Genomic DNA, 22,021 nt, shown 5'->3' with positions numbered 1-22,021 from the left:
ATCTTATAAACACCAAGTCCTGATTTCAAGGAAATCTCTGATAAGTTCTAGCTCATCATTACTTCTGGTTCTTCTTCCACTTGCATCATAAAACTTATTACCTTTGAAACCTTTGACAGTTCATAATTTTGTTCAGGAGAAGATGGTCATCTTCTTTTCTCTGTAATTGAAAAGCATTTTTATTTTTAAATTTATAAACACCAATTAGAATGTTTAGTCCAGTGATTTTTTTCTTTCCTTTCCATACCACCTATTTCTTTTCAATCATCTTTGTACTCACCTTTGATCTGACTTCATCATTTGTCCCCTTCAAACTGTATCAAGAAAATTTCAATAAACAAACATAAAAAGTAAAAAAAAAAAAAAAATTGGCCCCCATTCTTTTAGCAAAACAGGATGCTCCAAGTTTTTGCGGCAAAATATAGTGTGATGAAATCATTCCTGTTGAATGACTAACAGGATGAGAATATCATATTTTTTGTTATCCTTAGAAATATATTGTTTACTCGTGAATCCTTAAATCTGAGGAAATTAATCTAGGTTATTATCATGTAGGACTCATAGTCTGAGACTTTGCTTATACAGTTCAGTCAGTTTCGCCATTATCGAGTCTTCCATAGTGCTGTCTCTCTGCATTCATCTTCTGATTTGACTAATAACTGCACAACATTTTCCTCTGTCACTTTTCTTCTCTTTACAGTTTGTGCAGAAAAATGAAAAATATAGCTGAATTTACAACTATATTTGATAAAAGTAAGAAGAAGAAGACTACAAAGATGGTATCCTCTGTCTTCTTTTATACTTTCTCGAGAAATGATGTAATACTTCAGGCAATGTGATCAAAAACCTGAAGGATGATACAACAGTGATAATTTGTTTCATTCTTGCATCATCCTTCTAGGTGATTCCATGATTCTCCCATTTCTTATTGGTGGTTTTTTTTTTACCATAATTGGCAATAATTGATGAGTAATGATGAAATAATTTCTAGGGTGATAAAATGGAAGATGTTTAAAGATATAAGAAAATTAAGATCTCTAAGATCCTATGATACATCATCAATTTATAAATTATTTCAATAGTCATATGGTAACTTCAAGATAGAATGAGTTTTATTCTATTTTTGTTAAAAACTAGATGTTATCTTTCATCTTCAGAAGACTTCTGAAAACAAACAAAAGTCATGAAATACCAATCCTTACAAATTGTTAGAATTTCTCAGGAAAAAAAAAAGAAAAACAAAAAAAAACACCTTCAAAATCTAAAATTGGGTCCGATGGACCCTGATAACATACTGAAAGTTAAATCACATTAATAGATTTGGTCGTTTCCTGAAGCTTTCAAAATCCGGCTCCCTAGAAAACTGCCCCACAAAAAGATTCTTCCTTCAGCCACTTGACATCCAACCATTCTCCCACCAAAGTTAAAACCCACCCAGAGAGAGTTCTGTCATACTATTCCAGCACCACAATGCCTGCCTCTGGGCCCAACCAGTACTCTCCATGGAAGCCAGGCAGCCCCTTGCCTGGGATACGTTCTCCTGGAGTTTGTCTCAAGATACAACAAGGAAGCAAAAATTATGACCCATGTAAAACAGAGAGGCCTTCTGGGATACCATTCAGCCTTCAGAGAAAGGCGTTAACAAAACTCAGACTACAGTCAGATGCCCAGTGTTTACTACTTTATATTCCTTCCAGTAAATGGGTTTATTGTGTTCCTACTCTCTTGGGGGTTTCTTTAATGCTTTTTTTTCTTTTGTATTTCCAGTCAATCCATGAATGGTTTGACTATTGATCTGTGACAGAGAGGAAATACCCAATTCACAAAAGTGTTGTGTTCCCACACTTCCAAAGTTGGTTGTTTGGGGAACTCAGAATATATTTTCTTCCAAGAAACAATATTATACATGATAGGTTTACAGGCCAGCACCACAAAATCCTTCTTAACTCATTGTGTTGTTGGGCACTGCACTTTTATGGTATAAATTAGTAGAATATAATTTGGTTATAGTATTAAGAATAAACAAACCCAAATATTGAAGATATAATCTCCTTTATCCCGAATTATATTTAATGAAATAACCAGTTTAATGAAAAAAAGATAAGAGCAAAGATAGAGGCTTTTTTTTTTTTTTTTTTGAGACAGGGTCTTGCTGTGTCACCCAGGCTGGAGTACAGTGGTGCAATCATAGCTCACTGCAGCCTCAACCTCCTGGACTCAAGCCATTCTCCCAGAACCTCAGTCTCCCGAGTAGCTGCGATTACAAGCACATACCACCACGTCCGGCTAATGTTTGTATCTTCTGTAGAGACGGGGTCTTGCCACGTTGCCCAGGTTGGTCTCGAATTCCCGGGCTCAAGCAATCTACCCACCTCAGCCTCCCAAAGTGCTGGGAGATGGAGGCTTTTTAGGGAGAGACTTCTGCTTGCAAGATAATTTGGGAGGCCTGATAGCAGCAGTTTGTTATTTTTTTCTGTCCGGTTTCACCTTGATACCTTTTTTCATTTTCCTTCATACAGGTATGATGCACAGGAGCCAGGATTAGGGTAAATTTGAGACTCACAAAGGAAAACAGCAAAGGATAGGGGAGCAAGAGGGAAAATAAGTGTGGAAGAGATCTCTTTGATGGGGGGATTAAGGCATGTTATTGCGAGGAGATTGGCTAAATCTGCATTAATTGATTTGCTAAGAAAAGGAAAGGAAACTGGGGAGAAGGCTGGAGACCCAATATCAGAACTTTCCAGGCAGGCAGAGTCGTGAGGACTGTGTAGCCAGACAGTTCCCTCTCTGACCATAAGGTGGTGCCATCAGCCCAGACAGTCGGCCCCAAGGGGGCGGGGCGTGCAGTGGGCGGAGCTCCCCACGTGTAAGCCATGTTCTCCACTCAGGTTCCGGAACTCAGAAAGCCTGGACCAGGCAGCACGTGTCAACTTGCACATCACTGACTCAGCACCCACGAACTATGCCCATCCGCTAAAGCCCCTTCGGCTCACACTCGAGCAAGAACACGTCTGTCTTGCTGGGCATCGAGACGCACGTGAAGATTCCAACTAATTCCTTCCCACTCCTCTCCTCTTTCTCCACAATGGCAGCTCTGGGCCCCTGAGCATTTCCTAATTCCTAAAGAGAACCTAGTCTAAAGCGCCCTACAGTCTCATCCTTAAATACCGTCAGATCTTCCGTGAGGAGCACAGATTTGTCACAAGGGGCCCAGCCTTGACAACATGCCCTGGCCGACTTCCCCAGTTTGATGTCCCACTTTCACACCTAACTGGGCAACCCCTATTCCTGATACAAATCCCACCAGATCCTCTCCATGCATTTAGCCCTGCTGGTCCTCCCACCTCCCATGCCCACTTTTTTCCTTGCCTCTACTTGTCACTATCCTCCCCCATCCTTCATGGTCTAACCCAAATATCCCCTCCCGCAAAACCTGCCACTCAGTGTTGACCGCATGTAACTAGCAAAGTGGATTTAGACAGGAAAACATGGGCGCCAGGCATCAACCACAGAAGGCCCTGGATGACACAAGGTAGGTCATGTCTGCCTCTTCGTGGCTGTGTGTGCGTTAAATTGAGGAGGAGGGCCCATCCAGACAGGTGCTACTGAACCTCAGGGCAGCAGCAGCTGGTCCATCCAGGAGACCTTCCAGGCCTCAGTTCCCATCTAGGGAGGGCCCTAGGTCTGGAGGGACACCAAAGGCATGAGTGTGGTGTGTAGTGCGGTGTCATGTTAGCTATATAATAGTAATAATGATTATTATTACTGTCCCCTGCCCCACCCTCATCAGCCACAGTCTGCCAAACTTGGCCTCAGTTATAGAGCTAAAGGAATCAGCCAGAGAGAGGGGGAGTCAATCACAACAAAGTCACCAGTCTGAGCCCCCATCCCACCTCTACCCCTGCGGCCTAGACTGGCCGTTTCAGCAAACTGCCTAGTGATTCTGCAAGGGAATTTTCACAGCCCTGGCGGGTCGGACTCAGATGGGCATTCTTATCTGGATGCTTTGGACTTGGCTAAGTGGCCCAGAGATAAACCCTTAACAACTAGTGCCTGTGCTTACGCCACCTCCAATTCTAGCTACTATGTGTTCTTTTGGTTCTAAAGGGGCAGTTGGCTCAGGTGAAAACCAGGAATGTCCCTTGGAAGGCAGGAGCAAACAGCCTCAGGACGAACTTTGAAACTATGTAGGTCCTCTGAGGGCAGCCCCAGGGGCCCCATGGTAGCAAAAGTTAGGCCTAGCCAAAGGCTGGGCAAAGCAGGAGCAGGGAGAGCTCCATCCCCCTGGCCATCGCTCCAGGTATCCTGGGAGGCCTCTGCCCAGCACACTAAGTGTCTGCATCTAGCAAAAGAGGGCTTGCTCCTGCCCCATGGAGCTCTCTCCTATTTCTGCTTCTCAAAAAAAAAAACAGGTGACCACATGCCTTCTTAATGTCAATATTGCTCATGTTCTCTCCTACAAAAGAGGGCACATAGAAGGAAAGTCTACCCAGCTGTACCATAAGCAGGAGTGGGACCAAATGGCTACTTGTTCTCAGGAAATTCAGAGCCTTAAAGAGTTAGTTAGGAGAGGCCAGAATGCCGCTGTGTTGTTTGTTTGCTTTGTTTTTAAGGATCTACAGGAGGTAGTTTTCCATAAACTAGGAAGCTAAGTTAACTATGCGAACACAAGCAGGGTGGGCAATGTGAACTGGCCGTTTTAATGTATTTGTACCCGCACGTCCTTGCACAAAAGATCCAAGGCTGCGCGGAGTAATTGCTATTAGAATAGTGGGCATGGTCCCTACCGCCGCAGGTTTGGACCTTCAAAGTGACAATTTATGGATGCTCCCTGGCGCTCCAGCGCAGGGGAAGCCCACTCTGAAGACGCCCTCCCCACCCCCTCCTCTCCTTCCTTCCGACTCAGGAGAGCTCGACACGCCGGATAGCTGCGGCCAGCCGTCGCCATCCTGACCCCCCGCCTCCGCCTTCCCCACGCCCGCGTGCAGCCCGGACACGGGAAAGGAAAGCTTTGGAAGTCAAGCGCCGGCCAAAAGATAACCTGCCCGCGTGTCTCCTCGCCCCCTCCCCCAGACGTGTCACATGGCGGCCCCAACCAGGCGGGCAGTGCGCCCCGCCGCGGAGACCCAGGGCCGCGTCGCCTGGGCAGTGGGTGATGAAACTCCCCAGGCGCATTACCGCAGAGGGCGCGGGCGGGGCGCGGGGCGGGGGTGGGGGATCGAGAGCTGGTACCCGGGCTCACCTGTTCTCCAGGAGGAGGGTGGGGACGGGGGGAGGGGCGAGTGCGCGCCAACGCCGGGTGCGTGCCCTGGGGCGCTCGGGCGCGGCGCTCGTGTCCCCGCCCTCCCCCAGCCCTGCGAGCCCCCCGAGCTGCGCCGTGGGGTGACGGGACCGAGAGCAGTTCCTGTCCCCGGCCCCGGCGCGGGGGAGACGTGAGCGTGCACACGTACACACACAGCAGGGGAAGAGGCGCTCCAAGCGGCGCCCAACTTTCTCCTTCCCTCCACGGGCCGGGTGAGAAAGTAGCCGGGGGCTATCCCGACCCGGCGGTTCTTGGGGAGGGGGCCGAACAAGAAAAGGGAGGAGATGGAGATAATTTCCCCGGATTTAGCTTTTTTTGTCTTTGTTTTTGTTCTCACCACTTCCATCGGATGACTGGAGAGTAAAAGGGAACCCGGAGCGGGGTGGCGAGCAGCGCCTTGAGAAAATGCAGGAGTGTGTTTGGAGACGCGTAAAGTTGCCTTTCAAGCTCTGGCCTCCGGGCACGCGATACTCCGCGGCGGGCTGACTCAGGGCTGCCTTGGGCCTCCCTGCCACCCTCCTGGAAATGATGCAAGTCCTGACTGTCACCTGGATCCCTGCAGCCCAGCCTGGAATGCGTCTGGATTAGGGGAAAGACGAGAAACGACACTCCAGGTGTTGCACGGCCCACCAAAGCGGGAAGATAGGGCAGTTGCTCAGACCAAATACTGTATCTAGTGCTTCTGCTCCTATCTTCAATCGTGGGGTTCTTTTTAATGCAAAGTGTCACAAGGCCAGGAATTCCCATGTGTGCTCAGTTGGCCCACAGCATCATTGTGCCTAGGAAACTGCTTCAATTTATTAAGTCCTCTGGGCTGGGAATCTCACTGAATTCCAAACGGCGGAAAGAGGAAACTTTCCCAACCCGATGTGGGTGTGACGCGAGCCTGGCGCCCCAGGGACACTGTCCCAGAGCACACCGTCCCCTTTTAACAGCAACTGGAGCTTGGATTCGCTCTTATATTCTACAGTCCTTTCGACCATTGCCCTGGAGCACCCGCACACGCGCACGCATCTCCGGCCGCGCTCACACACACTCATACACACGCACGCAAACGCGTGGCCGCCGCCAGGTCGGCAACTTTGTCCGGCGCTCTCAGCGGCGCTCGGCTTCCTCCTGTAGTAGTTGAGCGCAGGCCCCGCCTCCCGGCCGTGTTGTCAAAAGGGCCGGGGTCTCGGATTGGTCCAGCCGTCGGGACAACACCTGCTCGACTCCTTCATTCAAGTGACACCAGAGCTTCCAGGGATATTTGAGGCACCATCCCTGCCATTGCCGGGCACTCGCGGCGCTGCTAACGGCCTGGTCACATGCTCTCCGGAGAGCTACGGGAGGGCGCTGGGTAACCTCTATCCGAGCCGCGGCCGCGAGGAGGAGGGAAAAGGCGAGCAAAAAGGAAGAGTGGGAGGAGGAGGGGAAGCGGCGAAGGAGGAAGAGGAGGAGGAGGAAGAGGGGAGCACAAAGGATCCAGGTCTCCCGACGGGAGGTTAATACCAAGAACCATGTGTGCCGAGCGGCTGGGCCAGTTCATGACCCTGGCTTTGGTGTTGGCCACCTTTGACCCGGCGCGGGGGACCGACGCCACCAACCCACCCGAGGGTCCCCAAGACAGGAGCTCCCAGCAGAAAGGCCGCCTGTCCCTGCAGAATACAGGTAAGTGCATGTGCCCCCGCAGCCGGGAGCTACTGGGAGAGGACACCGTGCACCCACGCGGCGCGCCCCAGGCGTTTCGCCGGGAGCCAGGCGCCCACCCAGGGCCACGCAAACTCTTGGGATGGCACGGGACGTGCAAAGGGAAGCGCGAGGCAAGGCGAGGTCCGCGCCGGGCTCCGAGGGCCCGGAATCTGCACGTGCTAGCAGGGTGATGAAATGGCTGGGGCAGGACTTGTTGCTGTCCTCCCCAGGGTCGAGGGGAAATGAAGCAGCGTCTGACGCTGCCAGCGCCAGCCCCCGCCCCCGAATCCCGGGTCCGGTGCAAAGCGCGCTTCATCCCGGCCGGCACGCGGGAGGCCCAGAGGGTCCCCGGAGCTGGGCTGCGCCCTGCGCCCGGAGAACTTCACCTCCTGGCCTGCCGGCCTCAGTAAGGGTGCCGCGTCTTCCCCCTCCTCAAAAGATGCCCGACATCCCAGAACTTTGCCGGCGAGACAAATGGCATTGCGAACTTTCCCCCTGGGGGCACTGCTTTCGGAAGGGAGCATGGGGGCAGCGCAAAGCGTACCTCCGCGGTGCTGCCGCCATCCCCAGCTCCTGGCCGGGTCAGCAAGCCAAGAAATGGTGACACGACCCGAACCGTGCGCCTCCTCTGCTCTACCGGCTCTTGGCTCACCAGCAAGCTGCAAAGCAGAGCCAGGCGTGCAGGGCACGGGGCTGGCCCTTTTCCCAGCTCGGAAAGAGAAAGAAAATCTGCCTACAGCTCCTTCGCTCCACGACCCCTCCCCCGACTTTGGGGGGCCGTGTGAACGCGGCAGCGGCGGCGTGCGTGCGCTCACCGCACGAGCTGGAATGCACGAGTGCCCATTAGGGACGCCCCAAGTGAGTGAATCGCAGCCCTGTGCGGTCCTGCCCCGGCGGCGCGTGGGGTCTTACGGATCTTGTCGCCTGCACATGCTGGGGCCGGCACCCCCACCACCCCGAGACCCTCGCCCACCCTCCCCCTCCTCTGGCGCTTCCTCTGAGAACTGAACCTGATTCTCGGTGGTTGGTGACCCTCAACAATACATGCCCCTCATTCTCTGGCTAGATTTAATCTGATGCGGGTTATCTGCTCCGACCCCGCCCTTCTTCCAAAATATACTTTTCTGATGTAATTTTGTGGTCGATTTAAATCAGAGACTTGGGTAGTGGAAAGGGAGGGAAGAGGCTTTGCACGCTGCAGCCTGACAGTTAACTCCCTCCGTCTGCCCCTTCCGAGAGAGGACTGGGGGCCACATTCGGTGAAGGGCTGCAAGCTTCCTCCCGGGCTGCGGGAATTCTAGGGGACTGGGTGATACCTCACCCGGATCCCTAATTAAAAGGAGCCTGCAACCTCTGATAGTGGCGTTTCTGAAGGCTCGCCCCCAGCTGACTCCACTCCTAAGCCTGCTCGCCAACCGCAGCTTCCCTAGCTGGTATTTTAATGCGAAGGGTTGGGAGGCACTGCCTTAATAGGAATTTTGTTTTGATTTTTAGGTGTTGAATCATAAAGCTGAATTGAAACTGCTTTTTAGATGCTGTCATTTGGGGGTCAGGAAGCAAATGGCGGTGATTTAATAGCAGCAACTTCTACAGATCAAGTAGAGAAGGGTACTTCATTGATGAAGTACAGTCTTCGACTCAAAATTGTATTTTTGTCTGTGGGTTTAAAAAGCGGAAATATATTTTGCTCTCAAACTAAGTATTCCCACAAATACTTTAATAAAATGGAAAGGATGAAAAGGAGGAATGCTCAGACCAGCCTTCTGGTTGTAATTTTTGTAATTTTTCGGCTCTTTTCTACAAATATTTACAAATAGAGATATTTTTCATGAGTAGATTAAAGGATGAAATTTTGTTTCCCAGGCTTTTTAGGTCCTGAAATAGTCATTACTAACTCTTTTTTCCTCCTTAAATTTTCCTTTAGTTGTTAACTTTTATTTCAAATGACCTCTCTGCATTGCCCAGCATGGGTTAGAGTTTTGTATATATTTGTATGTGATTTTCCTTTTAGCGGAGATCCAGCACTGTTTGGTCAACGCTGGCGATGTGGGGTGTGGCGTGTTTGAATGTTTCGAGAACAACTCTTGTGAGATTCGGGGCTTACATGGGATTTGCATGACTTTTCTGCACAACGCTGGAAAATTTGATGCCCAGGTAAAAATCCATCCAGAGCATGAAGAATGTTTGGGGTGAGCGTACATGATTGAAACGTTCATTGGAAAGCCTTGTTAACCAACTTCCTTTGCTGTTCCTTGTGGTGTGTTTTAGTGCTTGCAAGCGACAGTCTAGGTATAAAACATTATGCCAGTGTCACACTTCTGCACTCATAAGCTGTGTCGACACAGGCAGGGTGGACTGGAGACCAATGTCATAATAAACGATAAACACCTTGTAAGGGGACACGCTGTGTCTGGCCACCCAGAACTCAGTCTCCAAAGCCCACTGCATGAGAGGCAGGGGCAGGAACCCCCAATTATACATTTCAGAAGTCATTTCACCTACTAGGAAAACGAGACACAAAGTATGTAGAAATCCGCCATGTGGTGTGTGGGCAGCCAACCCGAATAACTCAGGACCTCCAAAAGAGCAGACTTCTATTCCTCCTGAGTAGCAGATCTTTCTCTCCCAAGCTGACCCGTCGAAACCCTGATTGAGTCCTTCAGTTCCACACTTTCCTTTTGCTCTATATAATAAATATAGTCAGGGCCTGACCCACTTTGGTTATCCCAGGGTCCCAAGGGGAACGCGGAGTTGCTGCTCAGGGCAAGGCAGGAACACAACAAGCAACATATGGCTCCAGTGCCGACAATGCAAATACATTTTTAGATGGCATGTGGCACCAGACTCACCTTCTTCGTGTTCTCCCTGGCCACTTATATGCCCTGTTGAAACGCCCTGTTACTATATCTCAGAAACATCTCTCCTGCTTCATTGGAGAGCAATGCCAACATTTGGAGGTGGCCATCAGCTTAGGTGAGATTTATGGATGTCACCAGTCCCCATCAACTGACATATAGTAGTGAGCCTGACAAAGCAGTGCCTGGGAACAAGGAGGGGAGGCGAAGACGGGGCCGGCAGCCTAAACTGCAGAGGATGTGCGGTGTGGCCAGAGGGGAAACTGAAACCAGGGAAGGAAAGAGGTAGAACTTTGAACTCCTTGAGGCTCCCTAATAAAGCATCACTCTGGATTAACGGGAATTAGGAAACGTAATAGGAAATCCGGAGGAAAGACGTGTATTTAAGGGCAATCCCACAGGATGTCAGGGAAGAATACCAAGAACAGATTGCCACAGCCCTCGCATAAATTCATCTTCCTCTTTTTTTTCTCAACCAACAGGAATATGTTCTCAAGTTAGAGACATCCCTTTCAAGTTGATGCTCAGCACATAACTGCTTAATAAACGGGCACACCCTGCCCTCCATTCTATTTGGCTCTGGCTGGAGAGTCAAAAGAGAGGGGGCCACGGGGAGGGCGCGCGGGCCACATGGTTTTTCAGAGATCAGACGCTATCTGTAGACATTTCTATGGCTGCTAAAGACAGAACCAAAATAAATGTGCTGGCTGGCTTCCCACTTCCAACCTAAACCCATTTACTTTCTCAACTCAGTGACTTCCGGGCCTGTCTAAAAACAGAGGGGTGACCTCTCCGACGACAGCTAGTTTCTATAGTAATGTGGGGTGCGGGGATTCCTGGGTAGGCATCCCACAATGCCTCCGGGCTGTGCGAGGTTGATAAGGGAGCAGCACCGAGCTCGCCTCCACACCCCCAACAGCTGTCTCCTTTCTAGGATAAGCACAATCAAACGGGGTTGCCAGGAAAGAGAACTGCAGGCCAGATGTATGCCTGGCTGCCTTCGCCACTCGGAGGCAGGGAGCGTGGGGGAGGGGCCGCCAGTGCGGCAGTTCAGACTCCAGATGCTGCCAGGCAGGGTGCCAGGCCGGCCTTTTAGAGGCAATAATCCGAACAGTTTAAAGGAGTAGAGTCATTTTCAAAAAGGAAAAGAACGCTCTTCCTGGTAGGGTAGGAGGAGACAAGGGTATGGATTTGGGGCGTGGGAGGCACGGAGGCAGAAAGGGAGGTACAATCAGCAATCAATCTTGGTGTCGCCCCTGGAATCAAGGGAAAAAGGAAACGTGTGAGATTTGGACATGCAGGCACCTTCCACTTAGGGAAAACTGCTTGTGAGAACCGTGAGGGATTTATGGATTTGTGTCTGGCCAAATTCCCTTTGTGTTCCAGAAAAGTTGCCACCACACAACCAACACAGGGCTACCTGAGGGACACATAGCCACGGAAGCCCCCGTTGGAGGGAAACTCACAGAGTAGCCAGGGAGGAAGGAGGGAGATGTGTTCGTCTACAGAATGAACGTCCCTTGTTGCCCAGTGCTGGGGGTGTCATGTCACTCTGGACGTGCCTCCGGATGTGGCATTGCCTGTCACCTGGGAGGACGTCCGTCTCTGGTGGGGCCTTGGGGTTCTGATGTCAGAAATATACTGTGTAAGCCCAAGAAGGGCTGAAATGTCCAAGCATGTAACGAGGTCTTCTGCTTTCTGCCCCTCTCTCCCTTCCCCGGCCTGTGTGTTCTCAGGGCAAGTCATTCATCAAAGACGCCTTGAAATGTAAGGCCCACGCTCTGCGGCACAGGTTCGGCTGCATAAGCCGGAAGTGCCCGGCCATCAGGGAAATGGTGTCCCAGTTGCAGCGGGAATGCTACCTCAAGCACGACCTGTGCGCCGCTGCCCAGGAGAACACCCGGGTGATAGTGGAGATGATCCATTTCAAGGACTTGCTGCTGCACGAGTGAGTACTGCCCCGCAGAGGGCCTGGGGTGAAGGGGTCACCCAGCAAGGACGGCAATGTGTATGGGAGGAGAGCCGCGTTGCTTCTAGAGGCTGAATGCCTGTCAAAAGGAGAAGGCTTCCATTTACTTCAGAAAGCTACACTGACTCTCCTAAAAGGCCCCTTTCCTGCTGGCTTTTAGGAAAAGAGAGAATTCCCTCATCAGTCTCAAAATCACAAGCAACAGAAATGGGAAATCGTTTTACTAAGAATGAAATGTGTCGATTCAGTAATACTCTTCATCTTCCCCTTAGCCAAGAACCCACTAGCTCTCAGAATATTCTGAGTAGCTGTAGAGATGTCCTTACAGACAGCAAATTGCTAATAACATTTGTTGAATATTTACTAAGCGCCAGGCACTGGGCTAAGGGCTCCTTGTGAATTTTTCACTTGATCCTCACCACAGCCCTTGTCACCTCCATTTGACAGATGAGAAAACTGAGACTCACTAAGGCAGAGCTCACACAGCTAGTGACAGGCAAAGCCAGGCTTGGGACCTGGCTCCAGTCTGCTGAGCAGTCTGCCTCCAGAACCTATACTCTTAAATCCCGAAAACAGAGCTATAGATGCTTTTCCTGCCTCCTTAACTTTCCTTTCCCTTAGAAGGTTCGGTTTACCTTCTCTCATACATTAGTGCCCTCTCAGAGGAAATGCAAAACAAATGCCAAAAACTTTAATCAGCTAAACGCTTCTATGCCAAAACAAGGAAATGTGAACTTACTTATTTCAAGACTTGAAATTCAATGATAAATTCAGGATGCATCATTCCTTACAAAATATTTCAGCTACAGGATCCTAAATTTTGCAGCATGGTAAAGCATGTTGGTACCCAATTGTTTCTAACATGAGGCAGGGCCAGGAGCCCCTGAAGATTTTTTTTTTAAATATTGACAATGGCTCTTTCCTAAGAGACACAGGGCAGAAAGAAAGCCACTAGCCAACCAGTTCAGTACAAGTCATTACCAGTTTGATGGCACTGTTGGTCTCTCCACGGTGACTCATTGAGCCAAATCAGTATAATTTTATGAACTCTTCATCCTCAGTTTGTGCCACAACCTTCTTCCAGTTATGTCCCTACCACACCAACACCACTTAGATGACAGAGAACAGCAAGCACCTCCTGTCTCTTTCCACTTGGTTATAAGGTCATAGGCATCTTGCAACACCCTTGCTACAGTGTTAGAATCATACAATTCATGGCGAAACTCTGCAGGAAGCTCTTGCCAAAAGCAAAACAATATTGCATTTTCCTTGAATTAGGCTAATGCCTTACAAAATATTTTTTATTCTTCAAATATTTTTAAGGGAACAATAGCAGCCACAGCATCATCAACAACAATGATAGCTGTCTTTTTTTATGTTTTTTTAATTTTTTTTTTAATGGTCTAGGCCCTTGGCCAGGGCCTTTACATGGGTTATCTCATTTATCTTTCCCAAAGATGCTACAAGATAGAAATTACTATGCCCAAGAGGAGGAAAGTGAAGCTAAGAGATTAGAGAACTCGGACTGAGGTTTGATTCCTGCTTTTAAGCTTCGGAATTGCTGGTATACATGACTGAAGCCAGTCGTCAGGAATAGACTTCAAACCTGCTCCCAGCCTATTATCTCCCTGCTAGACCTGAAAGGGCTCACAGCTCCCCACATGTGGTGGGCTTCTTGTCCTTTTATCAAATATATCCCCGTTGCACAAGGAGAACACTCTAAAATTCCCTTCCTTCAGGTGCCTCTGGAAGAGACAAATGCCCCATGGCTAGGAAACACCGTGAGCTTCACTCGCCTCTAGCCCTGTCCCCCATTAGAGAGAGTTTGCTGGCCTCAGGAATGGGTGGGGAATGGGGCCCATTCCTAGTTTATAAGGCTATAATGCATGCCTGGAGCACAGGAATTCTATCTTTCTTGGAGAAAAGTATTCTTTGGGAAAACTGAAGGTTGGAAGTCCCACCCCCTCCCCTTAATTTAAGAAGAAGGTAAAGCTCTCTGGCGTTCTAGTGTCTCCTTCTTGGGAATGTGGCCCTCGGGGCCATGGTCTCCTCACACCATTCAGAATGAGCCGATGACCCCCCACCCCAGCCTGCTCTGGAAATGCAGGCAGCCCATATAAGAAGCCTGGTCACATGCTGTTCCTCTTGCTTCCCCCTAAGTCAGCATCTCTAGGCAGGGGTCTCCCCTAACTCCAGCTTCCCAAAAGCCCCCATTACCTTTCTTTCTGAAGTCATGATGTGGCCGTGCATCGACTTGTACTTCTAGCTGAACTGCCTGTTTTTTAGTTTTTTTTTTTTCCCAACCATCTTAACTGATTAAAGTATCCTATCAGTCCCCAAATATCAAGAAGCCCATTTCCAAATGTGTGGCATTGGTCAAAAAAAAAAAAGAGAGAGAACTGAATTTGCTTTTCACTTTAGAGATGAGGAAATCACAGTCACCCCAGAATCTGCACCACCCCCATTCTTCAACCCAACCCCCATCCACACCAGAACACTCACCCCCAGTTAATGCTGCTCTTTTCAAGCTCTTCCTCTCCGCTCCCCTCACCCCTTCCTGCCCGCCCCACTTTCTGCACAGCATCTGTCTCCCCCTAGCTGCCGCCTGCCTGGTTTTACCCCCACTCGCCATGTCACTGGGTGCTGGCAGGCTCCAGGCACATCCCCCTCCAAGTATTTTTTAAAATCCTTTAGGCTTGCTGACACCCAGTTGAACGAGCTGGACTTTGTCATTAGACACGGGCTGAGCTTGCAGCCTCAGAAGGCACCAGGCCAGCTCGGAACACGGCTTAGATTAACTTGGTTCGGCACACACACCCCTCCCCGCAGTTCACAGCTTCCTCCAGGAGAGAGACGGGCCAAGGGCAGAGGACAGCATGGGCTCATCCAGCCTTCTGGGATCCAGATCCGCCTTGGGCTTCTGGGGGCTCATCTGGCAGACAGAATGCCCTGGCCGGGAAGGCGAAAGAGAGACAGTCTGCATATTCCCAAGACAGCCCTCCCCTTACTCTGGGGAAAGGAGCTTGAAGACAGCATCCAGTTAGTATCTCAGAAAGACAGACACTCACCCCTGCAGTGTGCTCATCTAGCCCTGGTGCCGCGGCAGGCACAGTCAGGTGCTAAAATCCTGTTGCTGCTTTAGCAGACACACTCGGTGAACTTGAGCTCCGGAGGCAGTTTCTAGTTTTCAAAAAATAGAAGGAAACAAGCACGCGTGGAGCATTTCCCTCATATTGCCTCCTGCATGCCCACCTGCCCACCTCAGGGCAGTCCAAGGGACAGGGTTAGGTTGTCTTGCGCTGTCAGGGGCCTGCCTTAGGGGGTTTAAAGCCCTTTGCCCAGTGGCCATGCACAGACTTGCTGACTCCAAAGTCATCAAGCAGGCCTTAAACAGCAGCTTGATCTCTCTCAGCCAGAGCATTCCTCCTCTCTGCTCTGCTCTCAGCCAAGCCCTGGGCCCTGAAGCCCAGAAGCTTCCAAAAGCCACCTTCTCCCTGCTTTTCTCAGTTTTTGCATCCATGAGGTGAGGACAGTTCACTCAATTCCAACTTGAGGAATAATTAATAAAAATGCAGTAAACTACTTCACACATCTTAAAACACAGTCTGCTCTTTCCACATAGCAACAACTGCCAACTTGCAAAGAAAAGGCTCCATGGGCTGTAACGCAGCCTCTCTGGTGGCCCAGACTTAGGGAGGACAAATCAGATTGCTCCTTGTTATGAATGACCTCACATTCCAGGGTGACTTCCCTGCTCAAGGTGATGGCCCAAAGCTGCAATGCTTGTGGTCAGTTAGATCAGAAACTTTGCCAGCGAGGACTGCCTAGGAATGCTGGTTAGCCATGTGAAACATTCTATACCCCCCTTGGGGGGTTTTAAAGGCCAGTGAGAGGTTAAAATAAAAGCTCAGTGAGTGGCCCATGAGAGCCCATTGCTGGGGACACTCTTTACCAGATGGGCCCATAAATATAAAAAGCAGATGCTCCTGCCTTCTGCACACCTTGTCCACCCCCTGGAGTAAATTATTCCAGCAGTTTTCCTAAAGAACAACCCAAGACAACCGGAATGGCCTGAGGAACTGGCTCTGCCCTCCAGAACTAGGCGAGTTCATTGCACAGCGAGCTGTCTCTCAGTCCAAACACAGGGGCCCCTGACCGCCAGCCTTCAACTCCAAATCTAAGGAAGCCCAGGCTGAAAGAATAAAGATGCTTAGATGGCCACACCTACTCCCCAGCCTCTGCTACTGAGAGAGGGAATCACTGCATGCACGGGCAATGACGTCCCAGGGACATGGTCTTCCTCCCTCCCACTTCAGCTCTTCCATACTCCTCCAGATGCAGAGGAAATGCATCCAATAACTTCCAAAAACACCCTTCTTCATCAGAAGCCTAAACCCGGGGCAAACACAAACATGGGGAAAATGGTTTCTTGGGGGCTTCTCATAGAGGGCACATGGTGCTAAACCTTCATGGTTTCCTCTTCTCTACCAAAAAGAACCCTCTGTTTGGGAGTCTATGTAAGGCCCTGCACCATTTGCCTAATTATGATTCCACTGGACCCCAGAGCCATCTCCACTCTAGCTGAAACTCACCTAGTTAGTGTAGCCTAAAGGCACCCAGAGCTCTCCTGCCATTATTCACGCAGCCACCTGGATTTCTCACCATCCCCAGAGGGTCTTCCTTTTAGGGTCCTAAGCTCTTACCCTATGCACCTGTGAGCCTGGGACACAGTGGCCACCCAATAAGGGTTGGTTGAGGCCAGTACTCCATAGACTATGAGAAAAGGCTTGAAGTCATTTGAGAGAGATCTTCCACCGAACCCAAGACAAGCACTGGCCATGCCTCCTTCCCAGCATTGCCCCTGCCCTCTGTGGTCCATTCGGGACTTGCTCCATTCCCAGCCTCTCTCTCTCTCTCTCTCTCTCTCTCTCTCTCTCTCTCTGTCTCTCTCTCTCTCTGCTTTCAATCTTTAGACCCTACGTGGACCTCGTGAACTTGCTGCTGACCTGTGGGGAGGAGGTGAAGGAGGCCATCACCCACAGCGTGCAGGTTCAGTGTGAGCAGAACTGGGGAAGCCTGTGCTCCATCTTGAGCTTCTGCACCTCGGCCATCCAGAGGCCTCCCACGGCACCCCCCGAGCGCCAGCCCCAGGTGGACAGAAGCAAGCTCTCCAGGGCCCACCACGGGGAAGCAGGACATCACCTCCCAGAGCCCAGCAGTAGGGAGACTGGCCGAGGTGCCAAGGGTGAGCGAGGTAGCAAGAGCCACCCAAACGCCCATGCCCGAGGCAGAGTCGGGAGCCTTGTGGCTCAGGGACCTTCCGGAAGCAGCGAGTGGGAGGACGAACAGTCTGAGTATTCTGATATCCGGAGGTGAAATGAAAGGCCTGGCCACGAAATCTTTCCTCCACGCCGTCCATTTTCTTATCTATGGACATTCCAAAACATTTACCATTAGAGAGGGGGGATGTCACACGCAGGATTCTGTGGGGACTGTGGACTTCATCGAGGTGTGTGTTCGCGGAACAGACAGGTGAGATGGAGACCCCTGGGGCCGTGGGGTCTCAGGGGTGCCTGGTGAATTCTGCACTTACACGTACTCAAGGGAGCGCGCCCGCGTTATCCTTGTACCTTTGTCTTCTTTCCATCTGTGGAGTCAGTGGGTGTCGGCCGCTCTGTTGTGGGGGAGGTGAACCAGGGAGGGGCAGGGTAAGGCAGGGCCCCCAGAGCTGGGCCACACAGTGGGTGCTGGGCCTCGCCCCGAAGCTTCTGGTGCAGCAGCCTCTGGTGCTGTCTCCGCGGAAGTCAGGGCGGCTGGATTCCAGGACAGGAGTGAATGTAAAAATAAATATCGCTTAGAATGCAGGAGAAGGGTGGAGAGGAGGCAGGGGCCGAGGGGGTGCTTGGTGCCAAACTGAAATTCAGTTTCTTGTGTGGGACCTTGCGGTTCAGAGCTCTTGGCGAGGGTGGAGGGAGGAGTGTCATTTCTATGTGTAATTTCTGAGCCATTGTACTGTCTGGGCTGGGGGGGACACTGTCCAAGGGAGTGGCCCCTATGAGTTTATATTTTAACCACTGCTTCAAATCTCAATTTCACTTTTTTATTTATCCAGTTATATCTACATATCTGTCATCTAAATAAATGGCTTTCAAACAAAGCAACTGGGTCATTAAAACCAGCTCAAAGGGGGTTTAAAAAAAAAAAACCAGCCCATCCTTTGAGGCTGATTTTTCTTTTTTTTAAGTTCTATTTTAAAAGCTATCAAACAGCGACATAGCCATACATCTGACTGCCTGACATGGACTCCTGCCCACTTGGGGGAAACCTTATACCCAGAGGAAAATACACACCTGGGGAGTACATTTGACAAATTTCCCTTAGGATTTCGTTATCTCACCTTGCCTCAGCCAAGATTGGTAAAGCTGCGTCCTGGCGATTCCAGGAGACCCAGCTGGAAACCTGGCTTCTCCATGTGAGGGGATGGGAAAGGAAAGAAGAGAAGGAAGACTACTTAGTAATTCCCATCAGGAAATGCTGACCTTTTACATAAAATCAAGGAGACTGCTGAAAATCTCTAAGGGACAGGATTTTCCAGATCCTAATTGGAAATTCAGCAATAAGGAGAGGAGTCCAAGGGGACAAATAAAGGCAGAGAGAAGAGACAGAACTAAAAATACGAGGAAAGGAGAGTGAGGATTTTCATTAAAAGTCTCAGCAGTGGGTTTCTTGGGTTATTTAAAACATCACCTAAATAGGCCTTTTCTTCCTAATTGGCCATCAAATTAAAGCCTATCCTTTCTCAAGCAGGAGCTGGTATTGTAGGGAGTGGCCGGGTGTTCTGGGCTGGGCTCTTGTGGAGTAGGGGTCAGCAAACATTGTCTGCAAAGGGCCAGATACTGAATCCAGTACTTTCAGTTTGGCGAGCCGTGAGGTCTCTGTCGAAACTACTCAACTCTGCCGTCCTAGCACAAAAGCAGCCATAGACAACACACAAACGAGAGGGCTTGGCTCCCTTCCAGGAAGATTTATTTAACAGGCCCCCAGCTGAATTTCACTCACAGGACACAGTTTACTGATCTCTGTTCTAGTGAGTGGGTCAAAAAGCATATGCATCCTTATCCGTCAACTCATCAGCTCTTCCTCAAGGCAACCTGAGGCCAGACACCAAGAAACCAAGCGTATCTGCTCTAAAATGACTTGTTCCTGGGGAATGCCTTCAACCAAAACACAGCTAGTATTTCTATGCCCCAAATCCAATCCCAGTCTTTCATGATCCATGCCGGCGGTTGGGTGGGGAGGGGAATCATCGGTTGGGGGAAGGGAGGAAACCCCACCTCCAGCCCCCGCCACCGGGCCCCCGGGCACCCAGCAAGATCTGGGGCTGCAGAGAACAGAAGAGCTGGTGCACTTAATCCAGCTCTGCACTTGGGGGGAGGAGGACCTGTGTGTCAGGCTCTGCCATGGGAACGAGTGTAAACCGTGGCTGTCTCCTGCAGTGAGCCACCGCGGCAGGCACGTTGACTGTTTTACTGACATCACTCAAAAGCTAAAGCAATAACATTCTCCTGCGTTGCTGAGTCAGCTGTTCATTTGTCCGCCAGCTCCTGGACTGGATGTGTGAAAGGCATCACATTTCCATTTTCCTCCGTGTAAATGTTTTATGTGTTCGCCTACTGATGTCCCGTTCGTTGCTTCTATTGTAAATATTTGTCATTTGTATTTATTATCTCTGTGTTTTCCCCCTAAGGCATAAAATGGCTTACTATGTTCATTTGAACCCATTTACTGATCTCTGTTTTATATTTTTCATGCCACTGCTTTGTTTTCTTCTCAGAAGTCAGGTAGATAGCATTTCTATCCCGTCCCTCACGTTACTGGAAGCATACAACAGTATTTATTGCTCAGTGTCTTCTGCTTAAAACTGAGGAAGGTCCACATTCCTGCAAGCATTGATTGAGACATTTGCACAATCTAAAATGTAAGCAAAGTAGTCATTAAAAATACACCCTCTACTTGGGCTTTATACTGCATACAAATTTACTCATGAGCCTTCCTTTGAGGAAGGATGTGGATCTCCAAATAAAGATTTAGTGTTTATTTTGAGCTCTGCATGTTAACAAGATGATCTGAACACCTCTCCTTTGTATCAATAAATAGCCCTGTTATTCTGAAGTGAGAGGACCAAGTATAGTAAAATGCTGACATCTAAAACTAAATAAATAGAAAACACCAGGCCAGAACTATAGTCATACTCACACAAAGGGAGAAATTTAAACTCGAACCAAGCAAAAGGCTTCACGGAAATAGCATGGAAAAACAATGCTTCCAGTGGCCACTTCCTAAGGAGGAACAACCCCGTCTGATCTCAGAATTGGCACCACGTGAGCTTGCTAAGTGATAATATCTGTTTCTACTACGGATTTAGGCAACAGGACCTGTACATTGTCACATTGCATTATTTTTCTTCAAGCATTAATAAAAGTTTTAAATAAATGGCTTCCACTTGAGTAGCGTCATTGACTGAGAGGGTCATTGATGTCCGGTGCTCAGGGGGACAGCTGTGAGCAAGTGGGCTTTTACGTCAAGAGAATCCTATGCTTCTGTGGATGTTCAGCCTACAGGGAGGGAAGCTAGATGAAGAGGACCACCCTAGGCTTCTCCATCAGAGGGACCCTGTCCAAGCCCCTGCCTGAGTCACCCAGACAAGGAGGAGAATAAATTTCATGCAGTTGGCCTGGAAGTGCCACCCCCACACCCCATTAGGAAGGTCCTTAAGGCTCACTCTGGTCTCACCTGTGAGTCTCCCCTGTGAGTCTCCCCTGTGGCTTGGCCACCCCTTCTCTCAGACTGAGCCTGCAGCAGACACCACCAGCTTAACAGCTGAGTGGCCTGGCACATACAGGGAAGCCCACTGCCTCCTCCCCAGCTCTTGCTCACGACAGCAGAACAGAGCTGGAGCCCCTGGTTTACGTGATCTGTGCCACTGTTGGTGTACCTACTATGTTCCAGGCACCACAGTAGGCATTTTGCATGCATTCTTTCATCCTCATTACATCCCACAAATGATAGGTATTATCCTCATTCTACAGGTGAAGAAACTGAGGTACAGACTTGTCCCAAACTGTGTGGCTAGTGAGTGGGGTGGGGTCTGAACTCAAACTCAGATCAGGACTCCTAAGCCCACACACCTTCCCCCACTTCAGGCCTAGAATCTCCACTTTAAGTGTATTTTTAAGTTAAACCAATCAGTGTTATGCCTATTTTACATGAGGCTTGGGGAAAGAATAATTATACTCTTACATTTATAGTTCCGGGCCTCCAAGGAGTTCTGCTTCAAAATGGAAAGGAAAGTTAATGCTCTCACCTTTACTCTCTGCAAAGACTCAAATTTTGGTTCCGATAAGGAAAGCAGGAGAATCGTGGAGCCTCCTCATTTTTCTTTGCATGTGGATAATTTTTTATAAGGTTCTTCTCATGCACCACTGGGAAAGCATTTGGGGAGCATCTGGTTTTCTTGAAACATGCAGCTGGAGCTTTCCTCACTAAACTCACCCCATCACCTTTCTGAGAAGCCAGCCTCCTCCAAACCCTTCACCAACATCATCACCCTCATCAGGACAGCTGCAGATTCCTGGGGACCCATGATGTGCTCCATGCTTTGCCTGGTGCTTTAGGGATATTATTTCTGAAACCCATTTTAAAGATAAAGAAACTGAGGCTTCATGACATTTAATATGCCTGGAGCCAGTCACAAGGCTAGTGAGCTCTAGAGTCAGCATGCAAATGCACCCCTCCACCTTGTCTTCTTGCACTCCAAGTGTGAACACATGGGTTAAATGCACCCAAATGAGTCGAGAAATTCAGCTGCCTCCCTCTAAGCCCCAAGGTTGTTCCAATCCAACTGTTCTGGAATTATTAGGCTGTGGGAGGAAGAAGTCAGAGAGCTTCCAAATATGCTGGGATTTAAGCAGAGTTTCCAAAGGAAGCTGGATCTATGCACCCCAAAATCTGGACACAGAAAACCAAATTGGTTCTAAAGTCAACAAAAAAGAAAGCCCCCTGCTGAGGAGGCGACAACCCCTGGCCAGAGAACAGTTTTTATGTGAATTATTTTTTGTGGGTGGAGAAGAGAAGAAAAGAGCAATAGAAGCCTTGGGCTAGGAGTCCCGTGTTGCTGCTTGCATAAGCAGTTCAGTTTTTATCACTCCCCAAAAAGAACAACAA

General features: G+C 49.5%; 1 protein-coding gene across 1 annotated transcript; it reads left to right on the top strand.

Annotated features, from left to right (window-relative positions):
• Positions 1 to 5,324: 5,324 nt before the first annotated feature.
• STC2 (stanniocalcin 2) lies at positions 5,325 to 20,294 on the top strand. Its single transcript, XM_004043019.5, has 4 exons — positions 5,325 to 6,952; positions 8,985 to 9,127; positions 11,565 to 11,776; positions 16,771 to 20,294. Exons 1-4 carry the CDS (start codon positions 6,802 to 6,804, stop codon positions 17,171 to 17,173), a joined length of 909 nt encoding a protein of 302 aa, XP_004043067.1. The 5' UTR covers positions 5,325 to 6,801; the 3' UTR covers positions 17,174 to 20,294.
• The last annotated feature ends 1,727 nt before the right edge of the window (positions 20,295 to 22,021 follow it).

Source organism: Gorilla gorilla, chromosome 4, assembly GCF_029281585.2.
Source record: "Gorilla gorilla gorilla isolate KB3781 chromosome 4, NHGRI_mGorGor1-v2.1_pri, whole genome shotgun sequence".
Lineage (NCBI taxonomy): Eukaryota > Metazoa > Chordata > Mammalia > Primates > Hominidae > Gorilla > Gorilla gorilla.
Note: the sequence above shows the minus strand (reverse complement) of the source record. Positions and strands in the feature narration are given on the sequence as shown.